At 43.2% G+C, this 17297-nt stretch overlaps 2 protein-coding genes across 16 annotated transcripts in view; both read right to left on the bottom strand.

Moving 5' to 3' along the window:
- Positions 1-425: 425 nt before the first annotated feature.
- On the bottom strand, positions 426-10954 carry NOC4L (nucleolar complex associated 4 homolog). Its single transcript, XM_075769409.1, has 15 exons — positions 10799-10954; positions 10553-10676; positions 10313-10419; positions 9919-10026; positions 9216-9365; positions 8532-8631; positions 8193-8227; positions 8040-8090; positions 7382-7493; positions 6681-6741; positions 6030-6140; positions 4554-4717; positions 3730-3812; positions 2681-2794; positions 426-2364 (listed from the first exon to the last, which is right to left on the bottom strand). Exons 1-15 carry the CDS (start codon positions 10892-10894, stop codon positions 2248-2250), a joined length of 1533 nt encoding a protein of 510 aa, XP_075625524.1. The 5' UTR covers positions 10895-10954; the 3' UTR covers positions 426-2247.
- A 165-nt stretch (positions 10955-11119) lies between these two features.
- Positions 11120-17297, bottom strand: part of LOC104641484 (E1A-binding protein p400) — a 51342-nt gene continuing 45164 nt past the window's right edge. For 9 of the 15 annotated variants that reach the window (XM_075770147.1, XM_075770139.1, XM_075770142.1 and 6 more), the window contains 4 exons: positions 17090-17220; positions 16294-16461; positions 15482-15559; positions 11120-13663 (listed from right to left, as the gene is read on the bottom strand). In XM_075770147.1, coding sequence (XP_075626262.1) covers positions 13391-13663; positions 15482-15559; positions 16294-16461; positions 17090-17220 — 650 coding nt within the window. In that variant the 3' untranslated portion in view covers positions 11120-13390. The remainder of the gene's footprint in view (positions 13664-15481; positions 15560-16293; positions 16462-17089; positions 17221-17297) is intronic. The other 6 variants (XM_075770151.1, XM_075770152.1, XM_075770140.1 and 3 more) reach the window with 1 other exon arrangement.

The raw sequence follows: 17297 nt of genomic DNA, 5'->3' as shown, positions 1-17297 counted from the left end.
GCATCCCTCCCCCAAGTGCATTGATAACATTTTAGTCTGTGGGCATCTGGCCCCAGAGATACAAGGCTCTGCCCACAAGGCAGCAGCAGGCCCTTTCACTAGGCAGAAGCTGCTACTTTCCACTACTCCCCAGCAGCTCAACCTGCTCCAGTATAGGGCACAGCCCTTTGGATGCCACGTTGACAGGAAGACTGCTTACCCTCTCTCCAGATAGAGGAGCCCAACCAAACTCCCTCATTTTCAACACCACGAGACCTGGACCTGCCGCATGCCCAAATGGTTTAATATCTGTGCACTAAAAAAAGACTCCTAACACTCCTGCAGTGTCAATATTATGAAAGATATGAGTTACATTGCCCATCAGTAATTTCGGACAGATATAACTGGGCCAACCTGACTAAAACAAAAAGATGCAGAGAAAGGTATTCAATATATATATTTGTTCATTTCAATATTCAATAGATTCATTCGTTTCGTCTGAGAGATGATACACTTACATACTTCTTTCAAAGGTAGCTATGTGGTCCTCATTACTACAGCATCAGAGCACTTCAAAATGTTTACTAAGCACATACATACAACACACAGATGATATAGGGAAATACATTTTAGAGCTGAAATACAAGGCTTGAATGAACCTGAGCTGAGGTCTCTCAAGTTCCAAGTTACCATCTCAGCCATTCTGCCTTCCTACCACAGATACCAGAAGTCAAAGCAAAAAAGAAAAGTAGGCTGGCCAGGGAGGAAACAGGATTGCTTTTTCACCAGAGAACAAAGAGTGAGACTTGACTTTTTTTTAAGCAAAAAAATTGAATCCTGAAAAACACCCCACCTAAATTCAAAAGCATCAGAAAAAAAAAAAAAAAAGAAAGAAAGGTAGAGCTCTATACTCTGAGGACATGTCCATTGTTTGGAAAGCATGAAGAAAACTGGATGAAGAAAACATAACACTTTGTGTCTCCAAGACAGCTGCAGTTTTCCTTGACTTAAACAGACTTGTCTGCCAGAAATTAGATTTCTTGGCCTCTGCTTTCTTGACTGTATTTTTCTCCTCCACAAAATATGATTTCAAAGTATGCATGCAGAGTTAAAAAGTCTAATGAGACAATAAGCTGTTGAAAATTATTATGAAAGATGAGTCCTGAGTGAGTTTATCTGTGTTCTTAATAAGGAGTTGATCTCAAAACCTGTTGATCTCTTAAAAGTTGTTTGGGTTTTTTTTTGGGGGGGGACAGGACAGGACACGACCACACAAAAATGAACAAACAAAACCTACCAGACAGAATTTCTGCATGACTTCTGGAACTATATGGAAAAACTGAATTAAAACTGAATTAACAAAACCATCTAGTATCAGTGGACTAGTTAAAACTAGCACCTGGATACACACTGGCCAGAGCTCCTACAACGCTTGCAGGCTGCAAGCAAAGCTGCATTAAGCTGCTTATCACTCTGAAGCAAAAATCAAGGATTAGACATGCCTCCCACTGCACATCAGTTGGCCTCCCTAGCTACGGCAGTCACCCGGATTATGCTCATTTCCAAAGCCCATGAGCATTTTGAATTAAGCAACCTGTACATGAGATGGATGTACATGAAGGAACATCAGCAAGACCTCACAGATGAAATTACTGCACATCATCTACGAGCTGTTTTTGACAAACCTGAGTTTTCAACGCCTCGAACATGAGAGTGTTAAGACAAGTATTTAGAAGCTAAACATCCCTCTGAAGATGCGAGTTCAAAAGTATATATAAAAATATAATTAGAATATCATCATGTGTTTACAGCTATGTATTAAAGTAACTTCTACAAACAGGTTATCAGCTCTAGTATGAAAGTAACGCATCTGAAAAATAAGAGCAGTAGTCAGAGACCGCACTCCCCCTCGGTCCCATCGAATGGCAGCAAGATGGTTTGTCAACGCAGTCATCAATCACGGCCAGCACCAGGAGATTTGGGGAAAAGGGCTGGAAACCAGCAATGACTAAGTCCAGAAAAATTTGCTCTGATGGAAAATCCCTCCCAAATATCAGGCAGCAACATGCGAGTGTAAGAAACAAGAAGCAACAAAGTCCATCCATGGGTAGTGGCAAAGGTCATCGAAGAAGGCTGCGCTCTTCTCAAGCAGTCCAGCTCTCATCACACGGAGATACTTCAAAGGCAGAACTGCTGAGCACAATGCGTGAGCTTTGTGCACGTCCCTACGATCAGTCAGTTGTACATATGTGTTTATAAGAGATCATGTCAATCTAAAGTGAAGTGCTCTGCAAAAACATCATTTTTCTTCCCAAACAAACCTCGTACTTGCTCAAACTCCAAGGGCACATCAACTGCCTTTTTCTTTACTTCTTTATCAAAAAGCTACGAAGAAAAAAATAGAAGATAGTGTCAAAGCTCAGTACAAGCTCTTCACCCTAGCTGATACCACTGCTCACTCTAACCTCTTAAAAGATCCAGCAATAAACCTTTTATATAAAAAGCCATCGCTGTCACCACTGCTGCCTCATGCTCCATTATTTAACAGACATTTTCCTGTTTTCCCTGGCTCTGCATAACCAAGAGTCAGTCTAGCTCCCTCCCCAGCAGCAAGGATGATGAACAGGACACAGCTACTGTGCCCAGGAAACAGTCTCCTTTCCTCTGGTTCCAATCATTCCCAAAAGCACAGCAATGCTACCTCATACGCTGAGAGCTCCAGGAGCCCTGATATGTCATCCTCCATTTCAGACAGTGACTGGTTCAGGACAGCAGCTGCCTTGGCCACATCTGGGTGATAATGGTTTTGTAGAGACTGCAAAAGCAAGACAAATAGGAGATGGTCTAATAAGTACAGGGTAACCCACATCCATATGGATTCCCACACAGGTATCTGCCCCTATCTTGGTCAGATCTTCACTGAACATCAAATTCTGGCAGAGGCAGTTTGCTGTACTGCACTCCTAGAGAGCTTCAAGAAATCCTGATTTCAGCCATCTTTCAAACACGCCAAAGGTCGCTCTCACTTGGCTCACATCCAGCTGAAGCCAGACGGACTCCTACACAGGCCGTGCCAACAAGGCATAACCCCGTTCTGCGACCTCCCGCAGCCCTGATGCTGCATCCCAGCTCCTGCTCTCTGGGCTTCCTGCTCCTGCACAACATTCTGGTTGCTGCTTCGGCCCCTTACACAAGACTCTTGTAGCATTTAAATGGAAAGCGATAATCCTAGCATTAAGGTTTTAGAACCATCAGGAGTAATTTAACCAATTTCAACCCTCACGCACCGTCCTACAAACGATCCAGGTGAAAGGTGAGTGTTACAATCTTCTCTAGCATTTTTAAACCCATTTCTACAGGATGACCTAGCTGTACCCAATTCATTTCCATCAGTGCTCGGCAAGTTCCTCTCTCCCTCCCAAGGCAAATAAAAAGCCTCATACATTTGCAGCTATTTAGTCCGTTTCAGCTGTTAACTGCACGCTTTTCAGCTGCACAGTCAGATGCGTGCCCACAAGTCACCTACTAATTAGCATGTACGATTTCTCCAGTGTGTGGAATCCTTTGCCTCTTATGCTAGGATAGAAAAGGATGCAGAATAAACGATCTGCCAGAAACTCATCTCATTTGCAAGACGTCTGTCAGCAAGTTCTTGTAAGCAGGACCACCCACTGCCAACATGTGTCAAGGAAACAGCAAGGGTGGAAGAAGCCTGTACCAGATGCAGATGTTCCTTTTTAGCTGACGTACCTGAATCTCCCAGAGCGAGCTCTCCAAAGCCCTGCTTTCCGATGGCTCCTCCTCCTCCATAATATATGGATCTTCTGACATACCTAAGGAAACAGAGATACAGAGTTAATACCTTCTGCATGATGTACATAACCCCAAAGGGAACACACAGACCCAGAGCAGTGCTGCAGCCAGAGCTGCTCCTTCCCAAGACATTTAGGTCCAGGAACAAGCTGACACATCCCAGCACGACCCAGGAGTTGCTGTTTGCAGGACTACAGAATCATATTAAAGAGCACAGGAAGCAGGGCACAAAGAACTGCAACAGTCTGATGCAAAGGGCATCTCGATCAACTCTGAATGTTCACTACTGATGTTCAACACTTCTCAGTTACATCAGAGAGACAAAGTAAAAACTCAGGGGACTGCTGAGGCCCCTGCGGGGTCACCTACAGACTGAAATGGAAGAGGTCTCTGGTTTCTGCATTAATTTTCTTCTCATTTCTTGAGGTGAACAAGTTCCACGTGTGGCACAGGTCCCCCCAGCCCTTTAGTGCTTGTACGTAGCCTGGGTCAGCATGCAGGCTCAAAGCAGCCTTCTCCCAGGGAATCACAGAGACAGGGGAGCCAACTGTGAGGCCCAAGGTCAGAGATGAGCAACGCAGATGGGTCTTCAGTCAGAAAACTCGCAGGAGCAGCTTACTGGCCTACTCAAGAGACAGAGGGATCCTCCCAAACCTCAGAACTGGGGCTGGGATTTCCCCTCCTCCTCCTCCACAGGAATCCTGCTCTTTATGATGTCTAAAGGCATAACACAAAACTCCCCTGCCCACCTCCCCTCTTACCTTCTGGCCCATTAGGTCTGTGTACCAGCACTTTGCACGCGGGGTGCCTCCGAAAGAGATTACAGATGAAGGGAATGACCATGAGTAGAGCCTCGGGAGGAGCAGTGAGGGCCAGCCGGGAGAGGCGCTTTATAAATGCTGCCACCAGGTACGCTGGCAGGTGACTGTTAAAGAAGACAGAAGAAACCCGCACGTAAAGGTCCTAGAAGCAAGCCAGCAGCCTCACCAATCCAAACAGCATGTCCGGTTAAAGATCAGTGGGGCTCTTCAGATTTTTTTTGGGCTATGGAGTAAAGAGAAGCTGTAAGAATCCTGGTTTCAAGCAGTAATATAGGGTCTTGTGCGGTCTCTGGAACAAATCTGGGGGCATTTCCATTCAATGCATGAATAATCTCAACTCATTTTGTGATTCAATCCAGCTGCATGGCACCACTCCAGGCACTTGCCATAGCCAAGCACAGCCCTTGTACATGGTCGTTCACATGGCAGTCTTTATTCAGTCATGTTATAAACATCTGAGTGCTTGGCCAGGCAACTTTAATTATGTTCTTCTAATGTCATTTTGTGGGTTTAATTAATACATGGGCCATGATGTTAAATTTACATAATACTTCCAGGACTACAGCAAGCAGCGCAGCTGTTAATGGGAACATAAAACTGCTGTAATGTAAGTGTGCAGGAGAGTTCTTTCTTTATGGTAAAAACACAAATTTCTAACAGCAACCAGCTCATCTAAGCACTTCCTTCAGGTCAGAAGAGCCGGGATGAACAATAATTTTCAGCTGCTCAGCCTTCAGCCCTAGGGCTCGCTACACCTGCGAGGCTCAGAAAAGCCACCCCACAGGACACCAACTGTCAGACTTTGTTACTCTCTCCAAAGTACACTATGAATACAAGGGGTTTGATATTAAGTGCCTAGTGCTGAACTGTAAAGTGTTACTCTTGGTTTATTCTATAACATATGATGGCAACTATATGACCAGCTGCTTATCTAGTTTCTTTCCTGTGTACAATGAATTGACAGCATCAAGACAGACTGTCAAACACATTTCAATGTTATGCGTCTGCAAAAGGTCATCAATTTATCAACAGCTTTATGATCTATAAAAAGCCTGCAAATGTTACTTTTCCATATTCATAAAGACAGACAGAAAAATCATCACTTTCAGCCAAAGTGGAATACAGATCAAAATACATCCATAATCATTTGCAGATCAAACTCAGATAACTAACTGCATTTTTACTTTCTGAAACTAGATGGCTGTGTGGCAAATCTTCAGAAACAGCACATGAAAAATTACACAACGCTACAGTAATACTCTTGGATTCAGTTTTCTTAGTAAAAATGAATCTAATCCCATAGGCACACTGAATACATTATATCCAGCCATGTGAGGGACTCTTCAAGAACAGTCTATGGCCAACAGAAAAGCAGGAAGAAAATATGTTCACATACATAATAAAGATGCTACTTACGATGAAGACAAAAACAGATCAGCCAAATGGAAAAAGCGGGCTCGGTACTTCACGTGATATATAGAAGGGTCTAAAAGACTGTACAGCTTTTTGTAAAAGTCAGGATATTCCCTGTTAAAAAAAGGAAAAAAGACAACATCCATTAGTGATGTACAACGGGACTACACTGTGTCTAAATGTTTCTGTGCTTTCATTATAGACTACCCCAGACCACTGCTGTGACACTGTTTAGCTTGCTTAGGCTTCTCTCTACAGCCACCACTTGAAAACAAGCTGTAAGGTGAATTTATGGCTCTTGCGGTGCCCAGCCATTTTCAGGATGTGAAGTCCATTGACAGCAAATGGTACAAGATCCAGTGAAAGGCACAACAAAGACTATGGCTTCGCTATGTAATCAGATCAATGGAAATCGATTTTCAAGTGCTGAGCAACCACAGTCTAAAGAAGAAGATATTTAGGCTCAGCTGAAAAAAAGGTCAGACTATCAAAAGAGCTCAGCATTCAAGCAGCTGAACCTCTTGTGCAGAGTGTGGCTTTCTCACGGGGGAATTTTAAAGCCTGAAGATGTGTAGAATCCATTTCACTTCCTTTCTATAAAGATATAAATGCAAAAATCCATGTTCCTTTAAGCAAGATGCTCTTTTCACTTACAGATTATGCTGATGAATCAGAATAAATAATCCATTTAAGGCTAGAAGACTGATTGCTCCTCCTGTAAGAAAGCAGGCGGGTATCAACACAGTAAGAAAATAAATAGCAGCTTCAACTTGTTTCTATCATAAAACCTTCCCACAAGGAACACAAAACTAAGAGTACCTGAAATTAGAGCCAGCAGGACGGCTGTACGGTAACACAATTTCATCTAAAACTATCCAAAGGCTCATATGTTACTTACAAAGATTAAGCTGTAGTTTAGAAGAACAGGCTCTGAAGGATTGAGACACATAAACATGCTGCTCTATCCCCCAATAAAGCCACACTGGGGAGGCAAAGGTCTCCCCAGAAAGGACATCTCTGTAGGAATCTGCGCATCCTGTGTCCAGACGCAGGCCAGGTATCAGCATTGCTGGCTGAACTCTATATTTAAAAGAAATCACTCCAGTGTTCTACTCCTCCCAAAGCCTTAAGTATGATATTCCTCACACACAAGGAGCAACAACACTGACAAACACAGGTAAAACCATCTCACTTTCAGGGACAACGGAGCTCACACTAGCTCCTGAGCTTCATCCCAGCCAAAAGTACATCTATTTCACCACCCAGGCCGTGGTGCTGCATCCAGCAGCCCTTCCAAGTCCATATGTACCATGCTGCAGAGCCTCACAAAGGACAAAAAGCCTGTTTTCACTCACCTATGCCATAGGCCACTGTCAGGAAGTCTATCATGAGAGTGGGCTCATTCATGTAAGGCAGGATGGAGTCATGCAGAATGACAAGAACTTTTTTGTAAAGGCCAGTGGGTAGCTGTGAAGGACAAAAAAAATACAGTGAAAGACATTGCAGGGAGAACTCAAAGAGCAACAGCAACGCATGGCTCGAAAAGGCAACGCACAAGCAAAAGGGAATGTGCGAGGGCAATACAGAATGGCTTGCAGCAACAGTTCCCAAATGGGAGAGTTCACAAGTGACACCTGACAATTAAGTTAATTCAAAGAAGCAGGTGCTCACAACTAAAAGTGTCATCACAGCTCACAGGGAAAGTCACCAGCAGAAAGGTTTGGGAACCTTCAACTTGCAAACAGACGTTGCTATGCTGCAGATCATTCCTTACAGGCAGACTTGTTTAAGGCAGGAAAAAAAAAAGGCTGAGAGTAAGGAGAAGCAGCAGACCGTACATGAGGTCATGTTTCTTGGCAGGAGAACAATCCAGCAGAAATGGTGACTGGGCTGTTCTCATCTGAAAATGAAAGCATAGTGGGGTCCTACCAGGAGCAATATGCAAGAACAGCCACTGCCTCCAACAATTACCACTGGAAGGCAATGCAGATCAGTGGCAGAAGTAACACTCACCTTGTGCTTCAAAAAACTGAGCCACATTTTTTCAAACGCCTGCTTGTGTGCCTTAAAACAGAATTGCAACAGTGAGTTAAACACATTGGTGTAGATAAAGCTCTATTTTAAGTAGATAAAGTTTCAACTCTAAAGTGCCTAATGAACAGTTACCTGCAGCTTCGACACTTTCAATTCCTCCCAGTTATCTAAGAAGAAAGGGAAAACAGATGTTGAACTTGAAATGGATGTTTAAAAAAATTAAGATGACCCTTTTATAGTTAGTCCTTTCGATACCCTAAAAATTCGGGCTGAAGTCCTTGTCTTGACACAAGGCCATGACAGACCTCACTGTAGACTGAGGAATGTGGATTTTGCAACACTGTTTAAAATTACCATGATCACAGAAGCAGACATTTTTCATTAGCAAACAATAATATTCTTTACACAATAAAAATCTTAAACCCGATTTTCCTTTTCATACACAGTTCATCACGCGGAGAGCTTACTAACCTTGCTTCACCATAAATTTGACCATGTCACTCTCTTTGTTCGGCATGTTAATGGGTGAAATGAGGGAAAATACGTTCTGCTGGTAAAATGGTAGTGGCCTCTGAGAAAAAAAGCACATAATCAAACATGAAGTAAGTTCCACAACAGATGGGAAGATGCTGGACTTCAATATTGTCCTATTTCCCAAGCACTGAATATATTCAGGAAAGAAAAAGGAAAGGAAAAATGCTGATGGATGAACTAGACACTGGTATATTTTCTGTTGCTGCCTTGTCCTGGAGCATTACTTGTTTGCCCAATGCAAAACCTATCTCTGAACTAATTCTGGTTTAACAAAACTGGTGGATCCAATTAAAGAAAACAGACTCCTCTTCTGCACCACAGAGAGAACAGACTTAAAAGTTCTGTGTGTGCCATCCCAGTTGAAAGATTTGGGTAAAACAGAAGCTAGAGCTCAGATCAGGTTTTGCAAGAACAACAGACAACTGAAGACAGCCTTAGCATAATTGGCAAACATTGTGAGCAAGAAAAAAAAAAAGAAATAAAAATCAATGCCTTCAAGTGAGCACACATTTCTCTTGCTTCCAAAATCTTTCCATATACCGCTAGTCCCTCCCTTCACGCACAAGATACACGTTTCAGAGCAGTTTATCCAGACCTACCTCAACCATAACAATTTGTTACCTCTTTTGTCTTCTGCATGACTTGTCCAATACTCTCAGTGACTGCCTTTATGACAAAGTACCGAATGTCATCATACTCCATGTACTCTTGAAAGCGAGAGATCAAGAGTGAAGCGTCCTCATTTAAGGGAAGTAAGCCATCAACAACTACCTAAACAGAAGGTTTGTAAAGTAAAGCAACAAGTCAGTCTCCTACAGTGCTGGAGCAGACGGGCGAGCTGTGATGGTGAAGGGCTCCTCCCTCTCTCTGAATGGCAGCTAGCACGGCTGTGTGCTGCCTGCCCCAGAGCAACATTCGCGAACCATTTTGACAAGCCCTCCTCACCTCCAAGATGGGCACCTTCTATCAGAGACAACGTCATTTAGAAATGACACAGTGGCTGAACCAGGGGCAGTACCTTCCCTCTCATCTCCCAATCCTTGCAGGTGAGGCCAGGGACTCCAAAAAAACACCCCAGAACTGGTACTTCATAAACACTCGGGAACCCAGCTCGAACCTGTACAAAGCAGCTGCTCCCACACCCGCAGGCATCACCTCACCAGGGACTGAAGCTCTAGGTCTCGGTGCTCTCTCTAGAACATCACCCTCCCTTCCCACTGAAAACCTCCTAGCTTGAAATTGTAGTCCTGGAGAATGCAAGCACACGAGGTCATGCATGCCACTGGGTAACTGACAGGAGGAACCTGTCAGTTCTGCAGCTTACCTTAAGAAGTTCACGAGGAAAAGTTAAACTCCCCTTCCACTCTACTTTGATCAATGGATGGTGTGCCTCCAACTCAACAAACTTCATGAGAGTGCAGAGGGACAATTCCTTTTAAGAAAAAAACAACACAAAAACCCCCACCTCAACAAGGACACCAGGGGTCAGACCCAAAGGAGGCAACTTCTACAGGGGGAAGAACAAACCAAGATGTTCTTCACTGAGAAAGCTGTGTGACTGCTAGTGGCAGGCTGGTGAGCAGAGGTGAGCCAGGGCACCAGCAAAGTCTTACAGCACTGCCTGCCCTCCCACTCCAAAATATTAGAGTGATAATTGCTTCTGCATTGCAAGGGAGCCCTACGTGAACTCATGTCTCAGCACCAGGCTCAGGACCTACCTTGACCTGGAAGGCATCGTGGCCCATCAGCTCCGCCAAGCAATCCACGCAGTCGTTGTAGCGGTGCCTCATCCACATCTTGTATTTGTCCTCAGCGCTGTAGTTATCTGAAGGGTGAAACACAGAGAAGTCTTGAAGGCTCAGGCCGGCCGGGACGAGCCCCGGGGAAACGCGACCCCGGCTCAGGGCCCTGCCTCTCCCCGCACACCGCCGCAGGAGCCCCCCCGGCTCCCCTCTCACCGGCGAGAGAGGCCTCTTCGGCGGGCAGCTGGCCCACGAACAGCTCCCTCCGCTCCAGCAGCGCCCCGAAGAGCCGGCTGCAGGTCCTGACGGCGCAGAGGATGTCCTCCTCTTCCTCCTGGCCCTGGGGAAGAGCGTGTCTCTGAGGAAAGGGCTGCCCGGCGCTGCCCCGCGGCCCTCAGCCCCTGCCCCACAGGCCGCCCGGCCTCGGCGCCCTCCCGCCCCGCGCCCCGGCCCGGCCCGCACCGCCAGCAGCTCCAGGATCTCGAAGACGCGGTTGGCATTGCCGCGGCTCCCCAGCACGGCTTCCAGGCAGGAGGCAAGCGCGGCAGCCCGCGCCATGCTGCCGGCGGAAGGGCGGGCGGCGGGAGGAGGAGCCGCGGCCGCTCCGCCCGCAGGCGGGGCCGGGACTCACCGCCCACAGCCCGGTCGCGGAGCCCGGCCCGAAAACAGCATCTTTGAGGAAAAACTGCCCGAGTTCCCCCTCCGTGGGGCGGCGAGCCCCGCCACAGGCGGCTGCCGGCAGCGCCCTCCCCCGCGCGTTACAGAAGCCAGGGCAAGGCGGTGTTATAAAAATGTACACTTTATTACACCTTCAGGTAGGATACATCACTATTCCTTACAATCCTACTGGATCAAGTACAAATGCTTATGTTCATCAGTTATTTACAGGTTGACTTTCTAACACGCTCCTGGGAGAAAGACACATCAAAAGGAAAAAAAAAAGAAGAAAAGAAAAAAAAAAAGGTGATTTTTATCTTCATTAACTGACCTAAACAAGAAACAATTGCCTCTTTAGACACCAAATCAGACCAGCACAATGATGCAGTCAACAGCTTTCCCACTGTTGGAAGCGTTCCCCCCCCCCCCCCGCCCCGACTTTCATGCACATAATAAGAGCTAAACATTTAAAAGTAAAACTGGGGCTAACTAAGCAATATTTTTGGATGAGCAACACTACGCTGTACACAGTGTCAGTTATCCGTTACCATTGCATTTGCTTTGCATTTTCAACTATTCCGCTGCCAACACTACCAGCTTCGCGGCTAGTAATGAAGTTCAGGTAATGGCACAAAAAAGTGGCTCAGCAGGGTGCAGGGAATACTACTGCATGCACAAACAGCTTAAAAAAAACAACAATGCCCCTGTATTTGCAGACCTGAGGGTCCAAGAAAAGAGGATGCAGAAGAATAGAGGTATAAAATAAAAATAAAATTAAAAAAAAAACTCAGGAACACCACCTGATGCAGGGATTACATTCGTGATCTGAACAGACTGGACTATATCTATCCTACTTAAAACAGAGGAGCTGACTGGGTATTCTTTCTTGTTTAAGCCATTTGGGTTGCTAAGTATCAATAGGTGTGTACACACAGAGATAAGAACAAAAGATATGGTTTCCTTGCCTTTAAATAGGCTCCCCTCCTAAAAGAGTAAAAAGATCACAGAATGGAAAAAATAATTTTAAAACCATCTCAGAAAAGGAATGTTATAATTTTGTCTGAATTTTACACATTGTGCAGTTTTATGGCCAAAGTAAAATAAATCCATTCAAGCCACTAAGAGCTTTTTGATTCCTCACTCAGTGCTGTTTGCAGTCTTGTTTTTCATTTTAGGCAAGAAAAGTAAAGAAAACCCCCACAGTTCTATGCAGCTTTTTGCTTGTTTTTGCTTTTTTTTTTTTTTTCATAACAATAAGGCAAACTGATTTGGAGGAAGAGGCCACGCTCTATTCACATCCAAAATACCCACCTGAAGATACATTCATCATTAGCTTTAGTAAAAGAATAGTACAAAAGTTAGATCTTATTCTTTACAGTTGAAGAATTCAGTCTTAGATTTAATTTCACTATTCTCCCCTTCCCCCAGCCACCCCCCCCTCCCCCGAGCTGAAAGCTGAGTAGAAAGTACTGAACATTTAAACATGTTGCAAGAGCAGAATGAAACTGAGAGATTAAATTTTATCAGTCGGAGAGTTTCCTTGACAGAAGTCCCATAAGAAACAGCTATGGATCATTTGTTTAGCTGTATCCACCGAACAATTCCTTTACAAAAAAATGGGCTACACTTTAATACACATCTACTATCAACACAGTATTTACTCAGTTCATGCCTAAAATATCTACTATCTTAAAGTGAAATATGAGAATGAGCGCACAGGTTGGGTGATTCAGTAAACTGTACACAAAACTACTAACAAACATTTTAAAAGACTTACAAAAATGGAGAATGAAACTTTTTTTCCTTTTTAATTACATATACTTACAGGTTTTCACATTTATTGGCTAAACTTTGCAGGGAGCACTTCAAATGTAAGTTAGATCTTCCAGAGGTATTCACCTCAAGCAAGAACAACACGCAGCTTTTATAGAGATGGAAAATACTTTGCTATATTAGCCACGCTTGGTTCTTCGAATGGCTTCACTGTGGATATTGAGCACACATCCAAACTATAGCAAAGAACTGCAGAATCCCACGGGCAGTTTATGGTATGCTACCACAGACAAATTTTACTGACATCAACGGCATATTACCATTTCACTTCTGCGAAGCTGCGCAGAATTTAAACTTAAGTAATGTTTGCTTTATCTTGTTGAATGAGCACAGAGAACACTGGCAGAATGCATCTTGTACAGATTTTGAGTGCTAAACAGCTGCTAATACACTGAAGTTACGTGAGAGTTCCCATGTTTAAATGTTCACCAGCAAAAAACCCTCTGCTAAAAAAATTAAAAATAGAGGTGGTCTGTCTTCATTTGGATGTTTGGAGTAGCTTTTCACTTGGCTTAGCAAACAAGAAATGCTGTGTTTCCCTGTTATTGCATTTTAATCGTTAGTTCAACTTGGTTTAGTAGGTGCCTTTAATCTGACGGTAGGCGTCCTCATTTGTACTTTTGCTTGTTGATTCTGGGCTTCAGGTGTTGCTGGTGTCTGAGCTGGATTCTGTACACCCGGAGCCTGAATCTGGGGAGATGCTGTTGTCACGACTTGCTGTTGTATCAGTTTCTGCTGGACGACCTGAGCAGTGGCAGTTGTTGCAGGAATCACCTGAACCTGCTGTTGACCTGCCGTTGTCTGAGAAAGCGTCACCGTTTGGGGCTGAGCTTGTACCTAGACATGAGGATGACAAGACGATTACAGAATAGTTTGGCATTAAACGGAGCATTTGTTACATTTCCACTCTACAGAAGGTATCTTAGTTATATAGGCATTTGCTCTCTTGACTAACACGCATCTTGGATAACATAGGGAGGCTGGGAGGGATTCTGGGAACAGAGAGTCTGTACTTTCAGAGAGAAATGACATTCTGTCACATTTTCTAGAGCCTTATAAATCAGAACTAAGAGCCAACATGCCTGTAACTCCGATCTCTGCAGTGCAAATCAAAGGATATTCCCCCAGATACCTTACAGATGATAGATGGAAGATAAAACCCCCCACACTGGATAAACTGGAAAATTCCTCTACTACAGAAGCAGAAATGAAGGAACAGGCAAAAGAACAGGGATAGATAGAGGATGAAAGAAGGGAAAATGCCCACTCTACACCCATATTGTATCAATAAATACAGCCACTGAGGCCTCCTACCAGTCTGTGACACCCTTTCAGACTACAGCTGGCAGTCTCTATTGCCAATTCAGGGTAGAATAGTTTGATCTCCACCCAGAAATCTAATTTTCACAGCTCTACCCAGAGCAAGGGAGAAAAAAATTTCAATGTCTCCTTTTTCACAGGACAAGGTAATGAAAACCGAGCGGCTTCAACTGCCTTTGTCAGATGCAGAAGCCAAATGAAGCTCCAAGGGCTTCTCCAGGGGAAAGCTAACTCTTGACCAATCCAAGAGGAACCCACTGGCAAGCACTAAAAACACAGGTAAAAAGAATGCCACATACACATCAAGACCTCAGTTTTAAAAATACATAGCACGGTCCAATCCTACTGCCATTGACATCAGTGGTGTGTGTGGGAAGGAACCTGTTTATTTGTCTTTTTACCATGGACTTCAGCAGTCCCAGAGTTACGCCAACATCAATAAGTTTTGAAAATCTAGCTTTTAATGTCCCTTGAAAAATTATCTAAGAGCTCTTACTGCCTACAGAGGACAACTCAACTTGCATTGACTGATGAGGTTTCTACTTCCTGCTGCCTACCCTGCCCTTGAAGCATTCACATCTGAGATGGTTATCAGTCAGCTTACACCACTTCATCATCATTTTAAGATAAACGGCAATAGATTTGATTCTGCACTAAAACACTGCACTATAAACTGTGACAGATTAAGAGCTGATTAGCCCAGATATTTGTGCAGTGAAGGCAATTACTTCATCCACCATCCAAAGTTAAATCATTCCTGCCAATCAACAGCATCAGTTATGTCTGTTGCTAATAGTCTGAATGACAGAGTAAATAAACTGCCCAATAGTAAGCGGAGGGGAGACCAAACCCTCTGATCTTCTCCTGCCCTAGTCCCCTCTGCTATCATACCCCATTTAGAACAGACACCACACCATCCTGACTTTTACAAAGCACTTGGCACAACTTTATGAACTGGAACAAAACAATTTGTAACACTTTTTGTAGAACAAACTCAGATGGCGCTCATTAGTTCAATCATTTGCTATCTTGACAAGAGATCACATGAAACCAATTTTTAAAAATTCTTTCAGGTCTAGAAAATATTTTTTAATCTGTTTTTCAGCTTATCTACAGTGATGAACAAACATTGCTCCATCTACCAAAGTTTTAGACTAGAAAATATACAGCAGCTGACTTAGTATTCACAATTCATTTTTATAGAAGGGAACTTACTATATCCTTCAAAAATACTGCCTATGCCACACATAAGGTGAAAAATACACACATTCCAAATAAATGAGCTTTCCGTAGGATCGTGTTTCTGGTGCTATATTTGACAAACACAAAACCTACCTGTTGGGAAACTGAAACCATTTGTTGAATGTTGGCAACAGTGGCCTGTTGCTGAACCACTTGTGGAAGTTTTGCAACCTGTAGTGACATGAAATAAAGAAAGATTTGGTCAAAATAAAAAATTGCCAATAGCAGCAAAACACCATACCTATCAAAACTGGTACCAAGTGAAAACCTTTCCAAAGTCCTGTTCATGGCAAGTTGCAGCTTGCCATTCTCAGTGATACTGATCTTTTATAAAACTTTTTAGACTGAAGAACTTAGCTAGGAGAGGAAGAGGAAAAATTGTATTTTCAATTTTAACTGCAACATACTTGCTTCCTTCTAACTACATATAAAATTGAAGGAAGCACAGAAAATTCTAACGGGCTACGTTATTTTAGATATACTTTTGAAAGAGTAAGGCTTCCAATTCCTAACTCCCTTCTTTTTCCTTGGTTAGATGGATCCAGTTATGCAGAAAAGAAGGTAACTGAGCTGTCACCTACTCTTGGGTGCCAGAGGTTAGGCTGGGAGGCAGCACCAGAAAACAGGAAGAACTCTGGCTGAATTTTCCTCAGTAAACAGAGTATGGAATCCCTTACTTAATAAAAGAGTGACAAGATTTATTTAATTAATTAATTTCAAAGAGGAAAGGCAAACTTAGAGCTCAGATAGTTCCTCTGACCTGTTATAAGGCCACATATTCAGCACCAATGAATTTTATTATAAAGTCAATTTAAACATATGTGTGTGTAGAATTAATATGAGTGGGTGCTAAAATGCTACATCACTTGTCATCTTTACAATTTAAAGGTGTAAACCTGTGTTACCTGTACCTGAATCTGGGCCTGCACTTGCTGGGTTCCACCTGGTTTCTGGGTTTGGGAAATTGGAGTCGTTAAGAACTGTGTTTTAATGGCAGGCTGTGTAGTGTAAGTTACTTTTTGTTGCTGTGAAGTCTGCTGTTGGGTTTGGACTGTAACCTGCTGAGCATTTATCTGCATAAGAGAAAAAAAACCATCAATGACTACAAAATATATGGTATTTTAAAGAATAGGTATATAGCTAACAAGGTTAATTACATTTAATTATTGAAACAAAATCCTCTCAGGATTAGTAATAGCAAAATGAGCACTAGGCGAAAGCTTTGATGCACTTATGCAAATATTCTGAATATTTACTGAAATGGTTCTCTCTTACACACATGCACAAACACACACACTTCATATAATAATGAAAAAACATATTGGTGGCTGATTGACAGCAAAGTCCATGAGAACATGACATTGCAGAAAAAAGTGTATTTTACACAAATTATAATGTAAACAGTGAAAATCTTTGGGAGTTTTCCACATTTGGTCATATTAGAAGTGACTGAAGTGAATCTTAATCTTTGTTACTTAAAAACGAAAACACAGTTTGGGGCATGTGAAATCACGCCAAACAATAGTCTTATTGAAAATATTATTAAGCACCTGACAAGGCACATGAGAAACCATTCTGTCTAGATATACTTAAGATTCACCCCTAGAAATACTGACTCTCTAGGACTGTTGTCGTAATCCAGAGCTGAAGCTTTACAACCACAGAAGCATTAAATAACTCAATGGGAAAGCAAACAAGTACCTTTTGCTGCACAGTAGCTTGACCCTGTGCAACCTGAGGCTGGATAGCTTTCTGTTGCTGTGCTGCTTGATGATGCTTGAGTTTTAGAAGCTGCTGGACATGCAGTGGCTGTGCAACTACTGTCTGGCCTCCTGAAAATTACAAAAATAATTAGAACTCTAAAAGAGTCTTCATTTTATTGCTTTGTCCCAGTAATCACAGCTTGCAA

The sequence above is a fragment of the Balearica regulorum genome, chromosome 17 (assembly GCF_011004875.1).
Source record: "Balearica regulorum gibbericeps isolate bBalReg1 chromosome 17, bBalReg1.pri, whole genome shotgun sequence".
In the NCBI taxonomy this organism is placed as follows: domain Eukaryota; kingdom Metazoa; phylum Chordata; class Aves; order Gruiformes; family Gruidae; genus Balearica; species Balearica regulorum.
This window is presented reverse-complemented; position numbering and strand designations above follow the sequence as displayed.